A 21,786-nucleotide genomic window follows, 5' to 3' on the forward strand; every position below is an offset into this window, starting at 1 on the left:
TCACTTAGAGAGTTGGGAAAGAAAAATGCATTTTTCTGCCGAATACAAAGCGGTGGAAAAGTTTTCATCCTCCCGCTACCTGTCCCTTCCAAGCTAATCCACGCACACACACACGCTGGACAGACTCACAAAAAGTATTCGCAGGTTTTGCAAAAAAAAACCTCCCCTCCCCTACTGCCTCCTCCCGCCCCAACCAACCCACATATCACGAACGTCACACACAGCGTCACCGAGAGGGCCCCCCAAAGAACGGCACAAGGCAGTATCACGGCACACAGCGAGCGATAAACAATAAAGGGGGAAAAAAACGCATCACCCCGATGCCGCACAAACGCAATTACAAACTGCACTTTTGATTACATTTGCCGCGGGATCATTTTTTTGCGTAACGTCGCATTTTGCACTCAAAAAAACACTTGACGCGAGCACAGCCGAGCAAAACACATCCGCACGCTTCGAATGGTAAGAAAAAAAGAGATGCGTTACAAGGCGTTACCTCGCCCAAGACGACGGCTAGAAGCGCAACACACCGCGCACGGGAAGGAGAGAGAGAGAGCGAGAGCGAGCACGGGGCATCTCGCTCACTCAATGTGTGTGCACAGTTTTTGCGCTGGTGCCTGCTGGCAAAACGCACACACACACACACATGTAGCTTTGCGCTCAGAAGGAACATGAGGCCGTAACACAGAGCGAGCGAAAGCGAGACCGCACACAACTACTGCTGCACTGGTCGCGCACAGCTCGAACGGGTGTTACGGTGAATGCGAGCAATGTTGTCCAGTTTACGATGGCACGTCTCACTGTGCGGTGAGCGATGCTGGTGCTCGAATTGCGCGTAGCTCACACGTCCGCTCACGCGTTACACTTTGCTCACTATGGGGCGGTGAGCTGTGCCGCGTGCGTTTGGTGAGATGAGATAAGAGACAGCATGAGACACCAGTGTACGTCCTATGTGGAGGGATTTCTGCAATTGGCACTGTTCTTCGCATAATTTAACGTGTTTTGGAGTGTGTCGAAAATTGAAATTATGAAATGTCATGAAAAGTTACCCAAATTAATAATATAAATTTTCCAATATAATTTAACAAGTAAAGTAATGGTACATAAACTCTCTTCTCCTTTACATCGATCGAAACAAAATATTAAAATCATTTAAAAAAGTCGTTTTACTGTATTTCTTTTCAATTTTCCCCCCAACATTCCCATTTACTGCACATGTAACACACCTACTCACATACACACACACTGTCAAAAACGTCATTTTTCTCATCACTTTCCCCAAAAGCGCGCGCGCGCCTACGGAAGCATGGTGGGGGCGGATAAACGACGAGCAGGGCCGCTTTTAGCAGATTCTTTAATCGACCATCTCCTCCTTTTTTAAAGATTTTTTATCGATTCCAGAGGGCACCTCACAGGCCTTCCCTCTCCCCCCTCATCATACACACACGCCGGGTCAAGCATGAGCAACAAGAAGGGCGCGCGCGCGCGCTCGTCGTGCCCGTGCGTGTGAGCGGGTTTTGTAGCATATTATGTACAATACACTCTCTCTATCTCTCTCTCTTTCTCTCTCATTGCCACTTCCCGTACCCGTGGCCAAATGTACAAAAACTCACCTTAAAAAAAAAAGGAAACGAAAAAATCGGCCACAACCGGGTGCCGGGGAAAAACCTTTTGGCAATATATCGAGGGATGAATTTTCCCTTTTCACTTCACAGGGCGCCCTGCGTTAGATGAGTGTGTGTGTTTTTTTTTTTATTTTCTCTCCCTTTACGTTAAAAAACGGACAGCCAAGCCATCACATGTACCGGTGGCGGGCAGGGGCGCGGAGAGGGTATTCAGCCCGAACGCAACACTACCGGACCTCGTCGGCACTGGATGGTCAAGTGAGGGGAGAGCAGAGAGGGGGAGGAAAAGGACGCTGCTGTTCGGGGTGCTGCAGGACAACGGAATGTTTGCAAAATAGTCCGAGAGGGACGGAACGGACCCCGACCGAACCGGGGGGGAAAAATTCGACCGTTAAGGTTTTGAAGGGACTTGGACACACACACAAACAGGGAAGAAGGGCTACGCTTTTTATGTGTTTCAAAGGGAGGGGAGGTGAAGACGGGAGGACGGAGGGGTTTGGTTCGGTGTACACGTTTGTCGGGGCCGAGTTGCGTTGCGGTGAAAATGGGGGAATTTCCCTAAATATTTCATCTCCTCGCTGGAAACTGAATTAATTAGCCACCGCGTTTCTCACGTGTAAAAGTTGTGTGTGAGTTTGACATACATTCTAGCAGCATAAAAGCATTGCAGAGAGTTTGACACTCTTTCGATGAGTTTCTTCAAATCACCACACGAAAAAGTAAGAGGAAAAAAAGGACCAAAAATTTACATACTGCAGTTTGTTGCAGAACGCCAAAAACAGCGCGCGCGCCACCATATTTCCCGCAGGGCAACGAACGATAAAGCCAGAACCCAACCCCAGCAGTGCCCCCGTCCAAAAAAAAAAACCCAAAAATTCTTTCCCCCGACCAAAAGCAGCGAAAAAATAAAAAGAAATGCTCAAACTTCCACGTTGAAGGTTTTCCTCCGTTTCCTCCCCTTCCATCATCTACTCCAAAAAACGCGCTACGGAACAACACTCACTGCCCTTCTGTGTGCGCCTTACCACTCCCTTCACCACTCCCATCACCCTTTCTCACGCGCTCTTTCGCTCCCTTTCAAAAAATGCATAAAACCGCGAAAATCTGCACACACACACGCACACGTGCTTTTCGCTCCATATATATATACAGGCACACACACACAGATACGGACACACCGCCCGCAGATCCGCGAGCGCGAACTAATGAAAAAAAAACGCGACGAGAAGAAAAAGAAACCATTCCCAAACACAGCGAAAAAAAGAAAGAAAGAAAAAAAGACGACGCCGATCGACAAGAGCGAATCTCCTCCACTTTCGTTTTGATGTTGTGTTTCCTCTTCTGCTTCTTCTTCTTGTTCGTTTTCTGCCTCGTTTGCCCTTTTTTTGTTGTTGCTGCTGTTGCTGCTGTTAATGCTTGGCGTTACTACTTGCGTGTCGCGCGAATGTGTCTCGTCGTTTCGAAGCTTTTCATCCGCACCATCGCCGCCGCCGCCGCCACGCTTGTCAACGTGCGCCCTCGCCTTCCCACTCCACTAACCCCCATCCTCCACTCCATGTTTCGGAAAAAGGTAGGCGAAACTTTTAAAAAAATCCCACCTCACATCCCCAACGAGCGCGCGGCCCAAACACCAACGCATCATTCATGCGCGGCAGCGGCGCCCCGAACAAATGCAACCCAGCGCGACAACACACAACGAAAGCGCAAAGGGAGAGAGAGAAAAAAAATGGAAAAACTGCCAAAAAATGTGTGTGCGATTTTTTTCTTTTTTTTTTTTGAACCCGTTTCATTCTTCCCGTAAACACTACCAAACCACCCCAAAACATACGCTTGTAGTGGTGGACCCCCCCCGCCCGCGTGTATGCGAGTTTCTCTGTCCCACGCTCTGTCGCTCACTCTCTTTCTTTCTCTCTTGCTGGCGCGCTCTATGGTTGCTGCTGCTGCTGCTGCTGGTCGGTGATGCTAATGCTGGTGCTGTTAGTCGAAAGGTAAGGCAAGCGAGTGTGTGTGTGTATGTGTGTATGTGTGTATGCGTGTGCGCGCGCGCGCACATACACTGTCACTTGTAGCTCAAAAAACCGAAAAAGAACCCACAAAAAAAAAACGCAGGGGGTGAGATGGGATTTCGGTTTCTTTTTTTGCTTCTGTTGTTAGCTTCTGCCCAAAAACGTACCTCCCTCCCCCTCGGGTATACACGTGCATCTCCCTTTAAAGGAAATGCAATTTTTGGGTTTACCATCACACAAATGGCCAATCGCTTCAAACACCCCAAAAAAACTGCATTTCCCAAAATTGCAATATGCGTGCGTGGCAGCGCCGGCCACCCCTAGCGGTAAAAGCCCGTAATGTCTCACCCGCCATCATCATCATCATCGTCATCATCGTGTAGCACCTAAAACGGCGTGCCAAACAGCAAAAAAAAAAACGGCAAACCCGCACTTTTATGTACCTTTTTTGCTCCCGTCGCGAAACGCGGGGTTGGAGAAAAATCTCATCAAACGCATACACACAAACACAAACACACACAGTCAATGCAGAGAGAGGGCTGATACACAACAAGGTAAAACGAGAGAACGATTATGAGCGAGAGAGAGAGAGAGAGAGAGAGAGAGAGAGAGAGGAGGCGGGTGAGTTACGGGTTGGGGAGGGAGGAGGAGGTCGCGGCTAGATTACCAAAAAACGCATTCACCCATCCCAGACGCACACACATAACCAAAAAAAAAACGGAGCTGCTGCGCTGCCTGCTTTGATAGTTTTGGCTATTTTGTGTTCTCTCTCTCTTTTTTTGTGTGTCACTCCTCTTCCCTTCCCGCTTGGCTGTGCACTATCAAGCGCGCGTACACACACATGCACAACCCCTGCCGAAAATTGCATTTTTACCACCACCAGCGAGGAGCGCCAAACAACAAAAAAGAGATTCTTTGTCACCATCAGATTTTGATACGCGCTACAATGTTGCGCGTTGTGCATATGTGGGGTGAGGGAGCAGGGGGAGGTGCAGGTGATCGAGTGGGGCAACACCACCGTTCCCCCAAAACACCCCACCCCGATCCCTCCATCCATCAGCGGGAAGGTTCTTCCGCACACACACACACACACACACGAGCGCACGCGGGAGCGTTTTTTGGGGCCGAACATGAAGAACCACAAACGGCAATAAAAAGAAGAAGAAGAAGAAGGAGAGGTAGAATCACCGCCACTGACCGACAAAGAGAGCGTGTGGCGGCTGACGTAATGTGCGTGGTTTTCGGTGGGATATCTTGGTTGAGGGGGGGGGGGGAGGCAGCGGCCCGTACACTCCCAGACGGTCGATGCACACATGTGAAGCCCGGCGCAACATGGGGGAACAACATCACCGCATGCTGCGATCGGCGCTTCTCTGTCGAGGTTCTCAGCCACGGTACGGTTCTCCCGTCTCGTTCTCGCTTGCACGATGACTTTGCCGGTGGAAAGTGTTTTTGGATCGTGGTTTGAGAAGGATTGATTGTAAAACAGGCTTTTAAAAAACTTCTTTAAATGGTTGAAAGCATGTTATTAAGTTATTTGAAACAACTATAGGAAGCCTAAGCTGGCTGAAACGTTTGCAGTGGAAGTATTATTATTTTGTTTGTATAATTTACAGCTTTTTGTTTGCCTTTTTCTTCTCGATTTGTGCATTCGTTTGTTAATCCGTTGAGGTTTATCATTATTATAGAGCTACTTTTAACACTTATTAATCCTTTTCATATTCTTGTGTGTTTACTTTTACAATTTTCATGTTTTACATGTTCAATTCTATTTAAAAAATTCACCTAAAACGTCCTACCAATAAATGCCTTCTCCTTGTCTTGCTAGCATAGATCAGACTACAAAACACACACCTTCCACAAACGTTCTTTGAATGCCAATTTTGTATCACATTTGAACAAGTGACAAAAAACAAAAAAAAAAACAAACGCTCCACAGCGCCTCTACACAACACTTTCCATTAACGCGGCGGAGGTCTTTTCCACCAGCAAGAAAGCACACCATTCATACCATCTCTTCTGCGAGAGGCTCATGCGCTGGGGCACGATGAAGTCTCCCTTGCCCGGGCGGAATTATGTCGCGGCAGCAGCCCTCCTATTAAGCCCGGCCGTAAAGCAATTAACCATAATACCCGGAGTGACGGAAGTAGGCAAAACATTTGTCTGCGAGCGTGTGTGTCGTTTTCTTTATCCCTTTTTTATATATATTTTTTTTTGCAATTTTGGCACACTTGGCAGGAAAATGTGTAAATTGCCATCGCCCAAAAACAGCTCCGGCTAGAACAAAATGTGTGTTTCTGTGTGACCAGTGGCATGTGGCAGCATGTGTGCACGCGCCGAGACCCACGGGATAGTAGTATGATTCATTAAGCAAATGTACGCAAAAGTAACGCAAAGTAGCTTCTGCCCAAGAGGTCTCTCCTCTTCCCTCGAAGGGATAATCTTGAAGGAGACCGATTGACGTACATTTTTCTACGCGTCAACAAGCAGGCGGATAATGTATTCACAGAACCCCCCCGAATGGTTCCCCAATCTTCCACAATCCTCCCCCAGAGTGTCATCCAAGCGGCCGCGGTCCGGAGAGGCGCAGGTTGGTGGGGTTCATTCACTTGTTGCTTGACGCTTGCTGGCGCCATTGAGTGTTCGCGAGCCCCGCGTGTTACGTTTGTTTTGTGCAAATCGATTGTGTTGGAAGTTATTAGCACCCTTACCCTCCCTTATTCGAGTGCTGCATCAGCAGCAAAAGACAACACACACACACACGCTCCGATTGGGCCGCGGCGAATGGGAGTGAAAATTGCCAATGCCATCATAAATGCGCCGTTTTTCGCTTCGGCTGCATCCAACTCTACTAACCAACAACGCGGGCAGCGATTATAATTTGTCGCCTTTTTGCCGAAAAACAACACACGCAAGACACACATAATTGTAACCACCGAAAGCGTAAATTGAATTATAACACAAACATATCGGCGTACGTACAACACAGCTAATGACACACGCGTCAGCTCGTTTCCGGGGCGACAACAAGGGGGAAGAGGAGTACGTCCTCCCAGGGGGGTAGAGAACATGTGTTTTTTTTTGTGGTTGTATCGGGTGTGTGCGTGTGTTTTGTGTGTGCCGATCGGGAGTTAATGATCTTTGTACACAAAAGTCAGCGCGTTGCGAGGTTCCGGGTACGTCATTGGCCTTAATGAGATTTGGCGATTGTTACTGGTGGAGAGTGGCATCAGGACACGAACCTGAATACGTCACGAAAGTTCGAAGGATCTCGAAAATGATCGCAAGTGTGCAATTTCTGCATTTCTCGCTGGCAAGGCAATTAGTACCACCAGAACAAGCCAAAGTTAGGATATACTTCCCTGAGCGCCTTCGTGCCGTAAACGGTTTCTCACGTGCGATGCATCCGTTAGCTTGCAAACACGTGTCAAGTGGCGGATCACATTTTCGGTCATCCCTGTTTTTCCTTGCGTGTTGTGTTTCGTTTCGTTCCAGCGGCACACAGGCAGGACGAAAAAGGGAACACTGCCTTACTGCTCCACCCGAACGAACCGAACACAATCGAACGCGTGGCTACCGCGTGGTAAGCAACAAAACAAAAAAATGCCCCCAAAATGCATAAATCAAGCGAAACCCAAATGAAGATCAGCATGGGTTCTCTGGTGTGTTTTGGGACTGAAGTCCCCGACAGCAAGCAAAAACGAGAGAGAGAGAAAAAAAAACTGAAAGGACACACGCGCACACCCATGGTCATAAACATGTCCAGCGAAACGGGGAGGCCGGCTCCCCACCAGGAGAGGCCATTGCAATTACCCCGCGTGAGTGTGTGATCTTGAAAGCCACCGGTCACGGTGGCAGCCTTTTGCATCTGCCTTCGCTGCGTGCATACTAAGGGAATGGAGAAAAAACAGCAAACAGTGCACCCCATAAATCATACCCACCATCACACGCCATGGATCCCCACGCCGCTGTAGCTCTGAATCGGCTCTGACGGCTCTTAAGCGGTAAGTTGCATCGATCGCACAGCGCCGAACGGGCAAAAGCGGAGTGTCGGAGCGGGCACAGAGCGTTGAAACTGTTGAAATCAAACCGATACGCATCCGATGTCTAACGCCGATCTTGCCGATGAGTGCAAATTGAGTGCGTGAAGGTAATTAAGTTTTAAAGCCCCCAAAATTCCCATCCGGTCTGGTTGCGCGCAGTTCGGGGGGCGCGGCAAAGCAAAGGATCAAATGATAGAACACCTCACCGATAGCGCTAAATGGACGTGCACACGTACGAAGGGACACAGCAATCGACATCGACTCGGAACATTTGGGCGATGAAATCATAAACATTAGTGCGCTGACAACTTCTTTTCCCCGGTTCGGTTGATCGTTGCTGTTAGATTCGTGGGACTCAATTGCTCCCATGTCCCTGCTGCACCCGTGTTGTGCTCGAGCTAATGTTAAATTCTTCCAACGAAGACCAGTGGACGAACGACGATGATTATGATGAAAAATTACGAACCTCATTAAAAAGCGCAAACAAGTGCGCAATATCACCAAAAGTAACACATGCGCGAGAGGCGCGACAGTAGAAGCGTTCCTTTTTGCGTGTGGGAAACGCAAAGACAGCAAGGAAGAAGGAAGCACAAAAAAGATAGGCAACCAAAACAGGACACGGAATTGGTGTGTGCAAAAGCGGAAGAAAACACGGGTGATGGTTGGTGGTGAGCGAGAATTATCGTCTTTTGATAGCGTACAATTTGCGTATCACGTGTTATCGCGGCGATCGCTTGCTACTCGTGAGCCTTTCACTCGTCCTTTGGGTACGGGGTGTTGCTTGCACACAAAAAAAGGAAAGGAAAAAGGCTCCACCAGAAGGAGAAAGCTTAATGGGCGGTGTCCTCGCGATCGGACAGCACACCACTGGACCAGCTGACTGTCAATCAGCACACACACTGGCAAATAAGGGGAAAGGGGGAGATGGAAGCAACGGGTTTTCTGAGCAGATTCATCGCTGCAGAAATGTGGAGAATCGTCCTGCGAGCGTGTGTGTGCTTTTGGCGGAAGAAAAACTTTGTTCAGGTGCCTCTATCATCATTTATTATCAGGGTTCACAGGACACACCACGCCTGTCCAAAGTAGCGCCCAATCACCTGTTTGTGTGAGGAGAGGGACCCCGCGCGAGAAGCGAACACACAGGCAGTAGGCAGTACGACTAATTGTGAAAAGCTGTACAGCAACAGCAATATGCTAAGCAGACACACGGTTGCGGGCCCATCAGAGGGCGCGTCATAAATATGTCAGCCAGGAAAGGACCAGCCGGATCGAAGGGAAAGGAGATGGTTTTCGACTTTGAGTTTGGAGGTTTGCAGTTTGGTGTGGGGTCGATTCAATTAGATTATCAGCTAAAAGGTATAATTTGGATGCAAAACTGTAATGCGGACGATTTGTTTTACATCCTATTTGAATTCGACGACGGGCTGCTCAGTGTAGGTGCATTTGCTAGGTGCATTTGGTAGCCGGTTTGTGGTAATTTGAGGAGGAGGTGTAATTTAAGAGCAGAAAACGATTTGCTAACCATCATGTACATACCTTTTTACGACCTTTTCCATATCTCTGCAAAAAAAATGAAATAGAGAGAAAAAAATAAACATTAGAACACGATTGAAGCAAAATTAGAGGGAAAAAAGGGGCAAACAAACAAACCACACTCAATCACAACATGATAATATTCAGCAATTATTTATCAAACCTCCCCCCCCACTACTACTGGATAAAATCATGCAATAGTCGCTTGTGCGTGTGTGTGGTAAGGGTTTTTTTTTGCATAAAAATCTCCCCCAGAATCAATTATTGCAAAGCACCCACCCCAATACCCAGCAATCGATTACATACAGCATTTGCTAAACCATCAAACATAAAAGCACATTATCACTCACCACAACACACTGCTCCTTCCGCTCTCTCCCCCTTTAATGTTCCCTCCCCCACGGTGGACAAAAATGTTTGAAGATTGCACTTTTTTGTCTTTTGTTGTTTTTGCACGCCAAACGTGCAAAAAACACACGCTCGTCAGTATATTTTGTTGTCCACTAACCACATGAAGCGGCGGAACAAATTCAAAAAAAAAAAATTAAAAAAGTAAACCATTACTAACGCCTGATTTGCGATATGTGTTCAATCAGTTCGGTTGCGTGAATATGGCGGAAACAAAAAAAAGAAAAAAACTAGAAATGAATGCATTTTTGCTGCTGTGATTCCTCCCGTTTTTTATGCTGCCACCTGTGTTTATGCGACTAGTTATATTCTCTGTTATTTGATTTGCATTTTTGCATTCGCTGCATGGAACTGGCTGGCTGGCTGGGGCGCATTTTTAAATGATAGATTTTTCTATTATTCGTTTATGATTTGGCGGTGGTGTGGGGCTGAGGAGTAGAACCACCATTTTTCAGCCCCCTGCTCGCGGAGTTTAATCAGGCGCATCAGGCGGGCAGTTGCTTTTTCCCTAAAAAATACTTTAATAATCGTCACAGCCCAAACTATGTGTGTGCTGCAGTGTTTTGTTACAAACAGAAGAGAAACGCCATGCAATTGCAATGGAAAACGAGATTAATTCAAGCAGTTTAATGTGAAAAAGCAGATAATTACGTTGATGGTGATCATTTTTCATATGATTTTTCCATATTTTGCTCCCGAAGAGATCACAATTATGCCATCGCTCTTTACGCCGTTGGGGGACAATCATCCCAGGCAGGTGATAGATTGTGTGTCCTGTCCACCCTGGGGTGTCATCATTTTTTTGCTCTGTGTTGTGTTATAAATTCACAAATGTTTGTATCGCGGTTTGATGCTAAAACACAATAATGATGTACACACCACACACACCCATCATCACCACCATTGTCATCTGTGGAGTTATTTTTCGCAATTGGTCTGTTTTGTCTGTTTTTTTCCTTCCATTTTCCACCACACAACACCCTCCAATCTGCTGCTGTGACTGCTGCTGACGGGCTAGAGCAACATAATAAAAATGGTGCTGAGTGTGATTTTTCCCTTCCTTCCCCGTTTCAATTACTGTTTTTTTTTTGTTTCATGTGTCCTGGGTCGTGCTTTTTTTCTACCGATCACCAGGATCGGAATCAAACTCATCAAACCACACATACACACACACACGCACGTGCATCGCCCGCTCTCCCACACAGTACCTGATGCATTTAACCACCACACAACCTCAGCGCACTTTTATGCAGAATCCTGTTTTTTTTTATTGTGTTTGCTCATCAACCTTCCATGCTGCACACCACCGCAGCACAGCAGTGCAACCTTTGACCTGTGGGTGCATTTTTTCGACCGCAGATTGGCTCCGGTTGGTTTCGTTCCGGCCCGGGAGTTTGCACGTGTGCACATCCGAGCGGTGTTGCGGTGGTAGTGGTTTGGTGTATTTTTTTCCTTCTTTATTTGGTCCCCCTTTTTTCTACGCATCCTACCGTGGGCAACACACTTGCATGTTGCATTTTGCTCACGGTTTGGCGATCGGTTCAGATGATGGTTCAGTTGTTTTTATTTTATTTTTTCCGACACGTTGCGCATTTAGTTGCTGTTTTGAACCACAATGCTAGTCAACCAATTAGAAAATAAAAAAAGAAAAAAAGTTGGATGCATTTTTAGCACCCCCCCACACTATGCAAAAAGTCAACCCACTCGCTCGCCTCGGTTGGTTAACGATCATCGGGGAACAATAAATAAATATCGATATGAACAACCCAGCCAGCTTCATAATTGATTTAATTAAAAAGCTTAGAATTTGGGGTGGGGAAACACCCCGATTATGACCGCAAACCACGCGTAAACATATAGAGAAAATGGAAATACACACAAAAAAATATATAATAATAATACAGCGCTTCATTTTCAGCACGCGGCAAAGCCTGGGGCAGAGATGGGCAGCAGCCGGACATGGGGCGTAGAGAACACTACATTTATTAATAACATCATTTGTTCTTCCTCGCCACCACCACCACCACCACCACCACAGCAGGAAAACCGATATGTCATGCCCGAACGGGGTCCTAAAACCGCAGCCAAATGTCGTCGCCGGGCCAGAGAGAGAGCTCGGTGGAGCATGTGATTTTTCATGCGATTGTGATTGCGGGAAATTAAAATTTTATGCATTCACCCGTTCATGCAGCAACACAAAACCAACCACCCACAACCGACCGACCTCGCTGCGCATTCTTCCCGTGGTTTTGGGTCGAGCAAAAATTGTAAATTATAAAACATTAAAAATAAAAATCAAATATCCGGGGTCCGCGGACACCGTCCCCGGGGGGTGCAGCAGCCAACCCACAGCGCGCATTTGTAGTTTGTTGCGCGTTTTCCCTGTCCCTGTGTGTGTGTGCATGTGGTTACCAGAACAAAGCTGATTAGGCTTTCTGGTTGATTGAAAATCGCCGGTGGTTTGATGATGGAGCGGTAGAACAACAGAAGCAAAATGTGACACAAAAAAAGCAGGAAAAACGCTCACTCTAAAGCGATAATCACTAACACACACACACAGAACCACCGATTTGTTAAAGCTTCAACTTTAATGTGTTGTACAGTTGAGGCACATAAAACAAACACGCTGGCTCAAGTGAGGCCTTAATTATACTGGCACAAAAGGGACCGACACAGGCGTGTACAAATCCCCGCAAAAGTACGCAAGAAACTTCCGAAATTAATAAACCCGCGAGTGTTGAACCTGCAGCTGATAGAGTTCCGGATGAGCGTTGCAACAAAAAAAGGGGTCCAATCCAGTAAAATGTCCAACAAAAAACCCGACTCCTTCATCTTCATCCACCAAGTAAACCAAACAAAGTGCACAACGCTATCAGTCAACCGAAACAATGTCACCGTTTGTCGCGAAATTTATTTAATCTGAGTGTGAGGGTTTTTTTTTCTTCTGGTGCCTCTTCAGCGGCTTTTAGCGTTTAATGAGCTGGCCAGCAGCACTCACCGCTACGCTCTTGCACAGAGATTGTTGTCACCAAATCAGTGCGCAATTTCCGGTCGAGCGACAAGCAAACCCTCCGAAAAGTGCAGCAGCTGAAGATGGCGGGGGTTCAAGGTTTGGCCTCCCCGGGTGCAAGCGATGATGCAACGGGGCACACACCCTGAAGTTTGACGGGGTTGTAATCTACAGCAATTTCCTTTTTTTGTAACCCAATTCTTGGAACACGTTAAAAAGCTCGAGTTGAAGCATTGGCACGTAACGATGGACAGTCGTGCGGAAACAAGTGTCTTTACGCCAAAAAAACGTCAACCAAACCGAATTTACTACTTCTTCAATTCCTCAATCGAAACAACGATTAGAACGGATTGGCCCCGATGTTCGTGCGCACACAGACGGAGCGTCACAGTCACAGCTATACGCACCCGAAACTACTGCGCACGAGCGTGACACCTCGGCTAAGAAGCGGAATTCGCCGTGGCGGCGGCGGCAGCGCTGTGATCCCAACATCTTGACCCTGAAAACCGGTCCACTGCCGGCAAGCCGCCATGCCCAATTCCCTTTTTACTGTGGAGAAGGTTTTCGGAGGTTCTGTTTGTTTGTTCGTTGTATTTTTTTGTGCGCTCACTTTTCGGTGGCATTAGAGCAGACATTGGAGCAGACCGGATCGGAGGGACGCAAAGGCGTGGAAGCGAAGCCGCGTCGCATGAAGTCTGCTTGGACGCAGCATTTGCTGAAAAGGGCCGGAGTTTGTTTGCTTCTTTCAGTTCGGTAAAAACACAGTAAAAAATAGGGTGCGATAGTGTTGCTTCAAACGCAGGGAAGACAGTGAGTGCTGCTGTGCCTCCGTTGCGTAAGGGATTTGTGTCTGGGATGAGGCGATCAAGTCCACCTCAAGATCCAATCAAATTCCCCAAAAACCTGCCAAAAGCAGAGCATTCGCGCACAGCATGCAGCGCCGCTGCGCTAACCTTTGGCGCTAAATTAGCTCCCCCCGAAGTCGCCAAGTTCACACTTCCGCATGCGTTCACGGGTGCGCACAAAGTCGGCGCAGATCGCGTGTGTTGCAAACGATCTCCAAAAATCCGCGCGCAAACGGCGAGGTCAGACGGCGTCGTGTCGTTCTCTCCATCTGCGGGGCTCCAACAGCGGCTTGCGACTTCCAAACCCTCCAATTCGCCGTGACCTAGAGATCCACAAAATCCATTAATGAGCGGGTTTTGTCGAGCGCAGCTGTGACACTGTGCCGGGGAGATCTAGAGATCTACACGATCATCCTACTTCCCTCTCCCCCGAAAATTGACGTTGATTAGGAGTGTTTGGTCGAGTGGGTTTTAGCGGCGCTCGACCCATAACTTCACTTCCTAGCCGTAGTAGTTGGCATTGGACGGGGAGGTTGTGGGGATGTACACATCATCGCACCGAGAAGCGTCCCTTCTCTTTTGCCTGGTCGGGGTGTTCCATCGTCATCCATCGTGAGTTGGAAGGCCCCAAAAAACGTGCGCTCGACATAGAATTCCTTGATGGACGAGGGGGGAAATGTCATGACCAAGGATCGTAATATGCAGATTGGTCGAAACGTACGCGTTCGCACACCATCACCACACCACGATCCACGAAAGGTACTCTCTATCGGAAGATGCACGCATTTCGGACGCATCGGGGGCACACGCAATGCCCATTACAAAGCAACCACACCCCAACGCCAGTACGTTCCTAGAGGAGCGCCACCCTGGAATGGGCTAGAGAAGCTCATTGCTTTTTAACCGGGCGTTTTAAGCTAATTAATTCAGCCAAGCACAACACCACCAAGGCTCCAACCTAGCGAGTAACGCGTGATTTGAGTTTGGCGCAGTGGGTTTCGTGACGGCCGCCCAACGGCAAGACGGAACACACACTCGGCCGGCAAAGATTTATGGCCGATTGCATGATATCGGGATTTGGATTATTAATTAGCGTGCAAATCATCGGACTCTTCCCTCTCCCCCATACCTGGGCCACGTTGGGGGGAAAGGGGAGTTAGAGATCCGCAGCCCCGCATCGCATGGATGGATCTCATCGGGCGGCCTGTGTGGCGTCAGAGAGCGAGACCACAAAAGGACCTCTCCAAGCATGGGCTCGGTAAAGTATATAATAGGCTCGTGTAGGCTTCTGGGTGGGAAATTTCAAATGTTTTTTTTTTTGTTATTTTGTGCTCCAAACGCAGCATTTCCCAGCCCCTTTTTCCCAGTGGGCGGAGAAAAATGCTGCGCCCAAGTTGGGCACAACCAGCAACCGATTAAAGCGCCAGTTGAAACGCAAAGCAGAGCAATGCGTGTGTCCTTCCACGCAGTTTTTTGTTGTTGTTGGACCACAGGATTAGGAACTCCGCCCATTGTTTTTTTGCCTCCCAACAACAAGTGCCCTCCGATGCATTGTGGCATGGCGCTGTGCATTGTTGCGTTGCGGCCGATTGCGTTGCGCTTTCCCGCTCTATCGCGCGGGCGCCTGCACTTTTCCTGCGCCAAACTCTCACTCATTGTTTCATTCGCTAGGCCTAGCCCTGTGAGAAGAAAGCAGACTGTGAAACAGAACCCCCCCCCATTTGTATGTGTGTGTGTGTGTGCGTTTGTTGCGAATTGGCGCTGTAGGTAATTATAATTAAAATATGCTAATTATCGCTTTTACCGCTGCACGATCACTACACTAAAGCTAGGCTAGGCGTTCTCCCCCTCTTGCTGTGTTTGTGTGTGTGTGTGAGGGGCCACTATTGCTAGAACAGCTTCAGCTTCCATTAGCATGAAAATCGATAAAGCATACATTGAAGTGCAGGCTGCAAGGCACAAACAAAAAAAGCAACAACAACGTCCCCCTATTTCTTACAATAAGTACGTCTTAATACGTCAGCGTCTGCTACACTGCGCAATGATGGTCAGTCCCTCCTGTTTTCTCACCCCGAAAGGGTGAGGGAAGGGGTGGGGGAGTGGGGGGAGGTGCATAACATTACACAGGCGCGCGCAAAAGTGCAGCAAACAGCATCGGGGTGCATTGGTTGCAAATATGGCGCGCGGTTGGGCGCGCTTGGCATACGACCACAATACGCAGCAGCCTGCTCGTGTGGAGCGGTGCGGTTGCCCCGTTTGTAGGAGGAGCTACTGTGGCCGCTGTGCATGGATTTTCCACGGGCCGCGTTGCGAGCCGCTGCTAATGACTTCATTGGGTGGCATTTTCCCGCCCCCTGGCGGCGTCCCGGTGGAGTGGCTGTGGAGCAAAACTGCAAACCTTTTACAAAAAAAGCACCATTTTCGGGGACCGCCGTTGTAGGTTGTGGTTCAGCGCGATCGGGTTTGTGATCCATTTGAACCGGGGACAGTTGTACTCAACTCATTATCAACAGCACGCATTTTGTGTCTGCGGGGGGTTTTTTTGGGGCCTTAGATCTTTGGCGCTTCTGCTCACTAGCTCTTTCCAAACACACACCCGGCCCGGGGGCCGCACGGCAAGACACCCGTGATGATGTGCTGTGAACCATCGCAAGAAAGGTTCGGGCTCAAGTATGCCCGCAAGTTTGCGTCATACACTAGGGCTGCAAGGGTACTGGACTGGCCGTGGTTTTGATAGAAAAAGGCCGTAAGCACCACTGTCTCCAAACGTTTGTCACCGCACGTGCACGTGATGCGCTGCTGAGCATCCAACCGAAATCCGCACACTCATTCTTTCGGCGGTTTTTGATAACTAATGTTCCTTGGGTTCGTTGAAAAATGAACCCGGCAAAAAAACAAGACACAAACACTGAAGAAAAAAATCAATCAACACTCACGCAATTGCACGAGTGAAGCATCATCACACACAAAACTACGCAAGCGGACAGAGCATAAACAGGCAACACATACGTCAGCAAAAAGGCTCATCCCGTCAAACCGCCAAATCTACTACACCACGGTAATAGGAGGAATGATAACGAATGGGCGATGGGTAATTATTTCCGAAAAAAAAAACACAACCCCCAAACTCTTTTAATCGGACAGTTGGGTGAATGTTAATTAATCAAAACCAACTGCTGCTCACTGGGTCAGCCGCGGTTGCTCCAGTGCCCGCTAATGAATGTACTTCTGTGGAGTGATCATTTCTACAGATTCTGTCCCACTAAGAAGTAGATCACTTGTGCACACACCCTATTAAAAAGCATCGTTTAGCAACATAAGGAGCCGCTTTATTCGACTTAATTGAGGTACGAGCTGATGATGGAGGCTTCCAAACTGGTCCATCGCCACGCTGAGATGTGGTGTTAATTACGCAAACGACACGTTTCGCTTGCCCAGAATGAGGGGAGGTTAGAGTTTTGGGCGGCCCTGGAAGTAATCCACACATCCGCCACTCCCGGGGGCGCCTCAAATTGGCGTTTGAAAAGTTGCTTGAAGGATTCTTCAGTGGAGAGGATGAAATAAGGCGATGCGCTTCTTACCTTCACCGGCTCTGCCATCTGCGTCTCGACGATCGCTAGCGGTGTGGGCGGCGTGGACGGGGCACTGTAGTGCGGACTGTAGTCGGATGGTTGTTGTTGTTGTTGTTGTTGTTGTTGCTTGCAGATGGTGCTGCTGTTGCTGCACCTGCTGCTGATGCGCAGATCGGTTTCATGGGCGGCGTTGCGCGCAGATGCTAATGTTGTTGTGACGGCGGCGGCCGCGTGCTGCAGCGCGTTCAGCTGCCCCAGCACGCCCCGCTCGTTCATCGAGCGGAGCTGATCGATCGACCGGTGGATGTGGCTGTAGTCCCCGGTCGGTATCTCCGCCATCAGGGGCGAGTTGTGGTAGTCCAGCCCGCCACCGGGCCGGTACTCGATCGTTCTGCCCTCCAGCGTGCTGCCCGCGTTCGGATGATGGTGGTGGTAGGGATGCTGTAGCGAGAGAATCTTGGAGCCGTTGCGGGGATCCGTGGTGTCGCCAAAAAAACCCGCTACCGCACGCACCTTTTCACGCACCAAGCGCAAGCACTACTTCACACGCGGTTTACACTACACACACACGCACATAAAAACACATACAATATGAGGAAAATCGCACAAAACTCGCTACAATTTCCTTCCCCGCAATTCCTACAATTTGTCTGAATGTTTTGTGCAAGCGGTTTACGTCTCGCGCGCGCTCGGGGACTTGTCAAGGAACGGTTCCAAAAACAAATGTCGATTTTTCCGGCCTTTCTTTTCTTACTCCCAACCCCCCTCGAGGGATGATATTCCGCTATGAATGGGTTGCGTTTTTTGCACCTGTGGTTGTTGCACCTTTGCTACGTGATTTGTCTTCGGCGCATCAAACTTTCTTTCCGCGGCACAACGGGGGGTTTTTTTTACCTCTTGTCACTAACTTGTCACATACGTAGACACACACACAAACACAACGTACGTCTCACTACTTTCCGGCGGAGTGTAGTGAGGAGGGGGACGTTTTTCTTCTGCTTCTTCTTTTTCAAAACGAATGTTTCTTTTTTTGGTCTATTTGCCAGCGCGGGTGTGTCGATGATGTTCGGCGTGGCGTCTCTTCATAAAACGTCTGCAAAGGGGAGAGAGAAGAAAGTGGCGTTATTTTTAGACAGAGGGATGCGTGTGTGTGTGTGTTATCGGAAATTGTCGAAGGAGAACCTGCTCCCCATGCCCTACTGGCCTTCCTCTTTCATAGCGCGTACACAGCGACGTCACCCTCTGCGCGCGCGTTAACCATTGCTGCTGTTGCGTTTTTTTTTCAGCACGTCTAGCCGGAACTGCATGCGTTCCTGGGTTGCGTGAATTTTGGGTTTTATTTCTTTCCTCCTTCTTTTTTCACCCCCCCCGCGACGACCTAGACCCTTCCTCCCGTGTGCCCAAGTGTTTGTTGCCATCCCACTTTGGCAGGTGCGATGGAGTGCCCTCACAACGTTGGTTGCTAGATCTGGTGGAGTTTCCAAAAAATCGAAAAAAACGCGGTGTCTAAAATACACGCACACACACACACAGATGTGCCGCTGCATGAGTGTGTGTGTGCTGAGTGTGTGTGTGTGTGTGTGTGTGTGTGTGTGTGTGTGTGTGTGTGTGTGTGTGTGTGTGTGTGTGTGTGTATTGAGTGGGTGGTGTGGGGGGTTTTTTGACGAGGGTTTTCTCTTTTTTTTTTCGGCCGCGCGCGCAAAAAGTTTGACTTTCCGGAAGCAATCGACGGGTCGACGCGTGGGGCACGTGGTGGGAGTCGAGACTCCCGCGTTGATCGGACGGGCCATAGCATCGAGCCCTAGCCCGTACCGAAAATTGTCAAAAAGCCGGTCCAGCAGAAACGGCCCTCTTCTTGTCCCCCCCTTTTCAGCGCTCTACCCCCTCCATCGGGCAAGCAAACGAAGCAAAAGGGTGCTAAAAAGCAGAGCCTACTATGCCGTCCGTTACCTGGGCCGCCCCGCCAGGAAACGGTAAAGCGGATGGTTGAGACAAAATTTGAAACGCAGCAAGCGGACGGGGGGAAACCTATGTGACGACGAGGAGTTGCACATAAAGTGTGTCCGATCGTGTGTTCGGCGGCTTTTCCCTTTTTTTTTTGGTTGGTTGCTGGGTGTTTTGCGGAAAATCCTTTTCCCCACCCGTTTTTTTCGCCCGGGACGCTGTGGAATTTGACGAGTAAACGGACGCCGAAGATGATGATGATGATGAAACCTCGAATGACATATTCCACCCGAAAATGCCCGCACAGCTCGTCACTGACGGCGTCAACGGCGACCAGCGCATTTTATTTTTTCTACCAAAAAGGTATTTTCCGAGCGTGAGTGTGAGAAAGAGGGAAGGAAAGAGTTTGCTAGCTACTACTCTACAAGACGCGCCTGAGATTGGGTTGGGTGTTAGGGGGGAGAAGGTCGACAAGTGCGTGCGCGGCGGAGAGGGGCGGGAAATAGGGGCAGCCGGGAGGCACGTTTTCGGGCCCGAATTTTCCACCGCACGGGTGCACGGGCAGCATTTAAAAAATCCCATGCACACACACACACACATAAACACAGTTTGCACAGAAAAAATCGACACGATGCACACATACACACAGAGGCTTGCGGGGGTGCGCTGGCTGTGTGTATATGTGTGTGTGTGCAAGTCGCTTCATCTAAACTCCCTCTTCCCTCCCCCCTTCTCCCCGCTCGCTTCCACGCAGAAAATCTAACCCACCCACTCCTCCTCCCCCAGCCATTGGCCCACCCACTGACAAGCGGCGAAAAAACCTGCCAAAAACTAACAAAGCCGCTGGCGATGACTCGGGATGAAGAGAAGAGCGAACGAAAATGACGAAAAAAAAAACGAGCGCCAGGGAAACGAAACGGATAGATGGCGGAAAAAACGGCCCACACCACCACCCACCGAACGGCATTCCTCCCCCTCTTCTATTATCAGTCACGGTACACTTCCGATGCAACACACCACCCCCCCCCCCCCCCCCGAGTTTCGAAATGGTCCCCGGGACGCGGGGAGCAAAAGCGGGGGATTTTTTTCTTCTGCTTTTTGAAGGTGGGTGGAAAAAGTGGGAAAAACTTTTTTCGAAACCCGAAATTTTCGACACCCATACACGCACATAGCAATTCCGCAATTCAAAAAGTCACACACACACATACACGTGTTTGGGCGGTTTTTGTTGTTGTTGTTGTTGTCTTCTGACACCAAAAAAAGTGTAATACATAACGCACTGTGCGGCTAGAAATGCATTTTCACTCGGATTTTTTAGTCACACACGCACGCACGCACGCACACGAGCACACGTAGGGGGATGCGCGCACGAAAATGTCACTTTGTGTAAAACGGTGAACGTTTTGCACTCACGCAAGCGTAAAGCACTTGGTTCTGACCCGCGGAGCGCTGGCCGAAAATCCAAAGCCCTTCGCTCGGGTCCATCGTGGCCTGCGCTGCCGCGCTCTGTCCGTCTTTTTTTGTTTTCATTTCCCTCTATTCGTAGTTTCACTGTTGCCTATCGGAGGGTTTTTGTCGCTCTCTTTCTATCTCTCTCGATTGTTTTTTTTGTTGGGAAAACGCGCTAAGGTGAGGTGAACTGTCACACGCACTGCTTTTTTTTGGTAAAAAACCCCACACATCACCACCCATAACTCACCGAGTGCTTCGATCGATTGACAGAAATGGCCCTTAAATGCAGCAAAAGGTATGCTCCGATGGGCGAAAGCAACAAAAAAAATCACTCTTCACACCGTTCACGACCACTCACACACAGCACACGCGGGTGAAAATCAAAATCAAAACCAAAAAACAAAAAATGACGAAAAACTGCTACCCAAAACAGAGGGCGAAACAAAAAAACTGCGCTGCCTTTTTTCCGGGCGAGGGCCAAAATATGGCCAAATGTTTTGGGAACTAAACTGAACGAAAGTAAAAAACAAAAACTAGAAACGCGCTGCACACCACCAATTTTGGGACACTAAACACTGCAGCTTCCCGCAAAGCACACCGGTACCGGAACGACAACGACGACGACACGCACGTCCATGAAAGTCGGAAAGTTACATCGAAATGAAGCTGAACTCGCGCCGTCCCGGCTGACGACGATGATTGGCGGCGCGGGTAAAAACGGCAAAGACGATGACGACGACGGCTTCGGCTCCGTGCAGAGGTGGTGCGTGCTGCGAATCGCACAGTTGTTGTTCAACAAACGGGCTCTCCCGGTGTAGGGATCGGCGCAAGCTGCTACTGCCACTGCTGCTGCTGCTGCTGGCCTAAGGTACGGCGTGAGTGTGTGTTTAGAGCGTGCTCGTACACCGCACACCGTGCTCTAGTGTACGCGCGTGTGTGAGGGCAAGAGGTTTGGAAAAAATTCGGCTAGCGTTTTGGGCCTCTCTCTTTTTTGGTCGTGCTCGCGCGCGCTCTCTCTCTCTCTCTCTCTCACACATGCTCTGTCTTTTTCGTTCGTTCGGTCGGTTGCAGGGGTCAGCTCTCCGTTTTTTTCGGTTCACGATTCACGCACATTTTTAATCTCGCATCACGTTTCAGGAATCTCTGGTCGCTGTGTGTATGTGTAAAGCTGTCGAGCACGGGAGAGCGAGAGAGAGAGTGTGTGAGGGAACGAACGGTTTTGCTGGTGGTGTGATTTTTTTTTCCTTGTCTATCGGCCTGGCCGTGGGTGAGTGAGCGAGTCAGCATGCTGGTTAGAAATGTGTTAGGTCCGAGCGGGATAGAAAGCTGACATTTTTTACTGGCTGTG

At 49.1% G+C, this 21,786-nt stretch overlaps 1 protein-coding gene and 1 long non-coding RNA gene across 7 annotated transcripts in view; both read right to left on the reverse strand.

Annotated features, from left to right (window-relative positions):
- LOC120899624 (zinc finger protein rotund-like) overlaps window positions 1-17,121 on the reverse strand; it is a 30,247-nt gene extending 13,126 nt beyond the window's left edge. For 2 of the 6 annotated variants that reach the window (XM_040305696.1, XM_040305686.1), the window contains exon 1: window positions 361-461. Coding sequence is in view for 1 of the 6 variants with exons in the window: in XM_040305715.1 (XP_040161649.1) it covers window positions 9,211-9,234; window positions 17,052-17,069 (42 nt within the window). In the remaining 5 variants the exon portion in view is untranslated. Of the gene's footprint in view, window positions 1-198; window positions 297-360; window positions 471-496; window positions 521-9,210; window positions 9,235-17,051 lie in introns of those variants that run through there. The other 4 variants (XM_040305715.1, XM_040305711.1, XM_040305676.1 and 1 more) reach the window with 4 other exon arrangements.
- A 731-nt stretch (window positions 17,122-17,852) lies between these two features.
- Window positions 17,853-21,361, reverse strand: LOC120899647. The gene is made up of 2 exons (XR_005739082.1): window positions 20,686-21,361; window positions 17,853-18,135 (listed from the first exon to the last, which is right to left on the reverse strand). It is a non-coding gene; the product is annotated as an uncharacterized LOC120899647 (long non-coding RNA).
- Window positions 21,362-21,786: the final 425 nt, after the last annotated feature.

Source organism: Anopheles arabiensis, chromosome 2 (genome assembly GCF_016920715.1).
Source record: "Anopheles arabiensis isolate DONGOLA chromosome 2, AaraD3, whole genome shotgun sequence".
Classification (NCBI taxonomy): Eukaryota; Metazoa; Arthropoda; class Insecta; order Diptera; family Culicidae; genus Anopheles; species Anopheles arabiensis.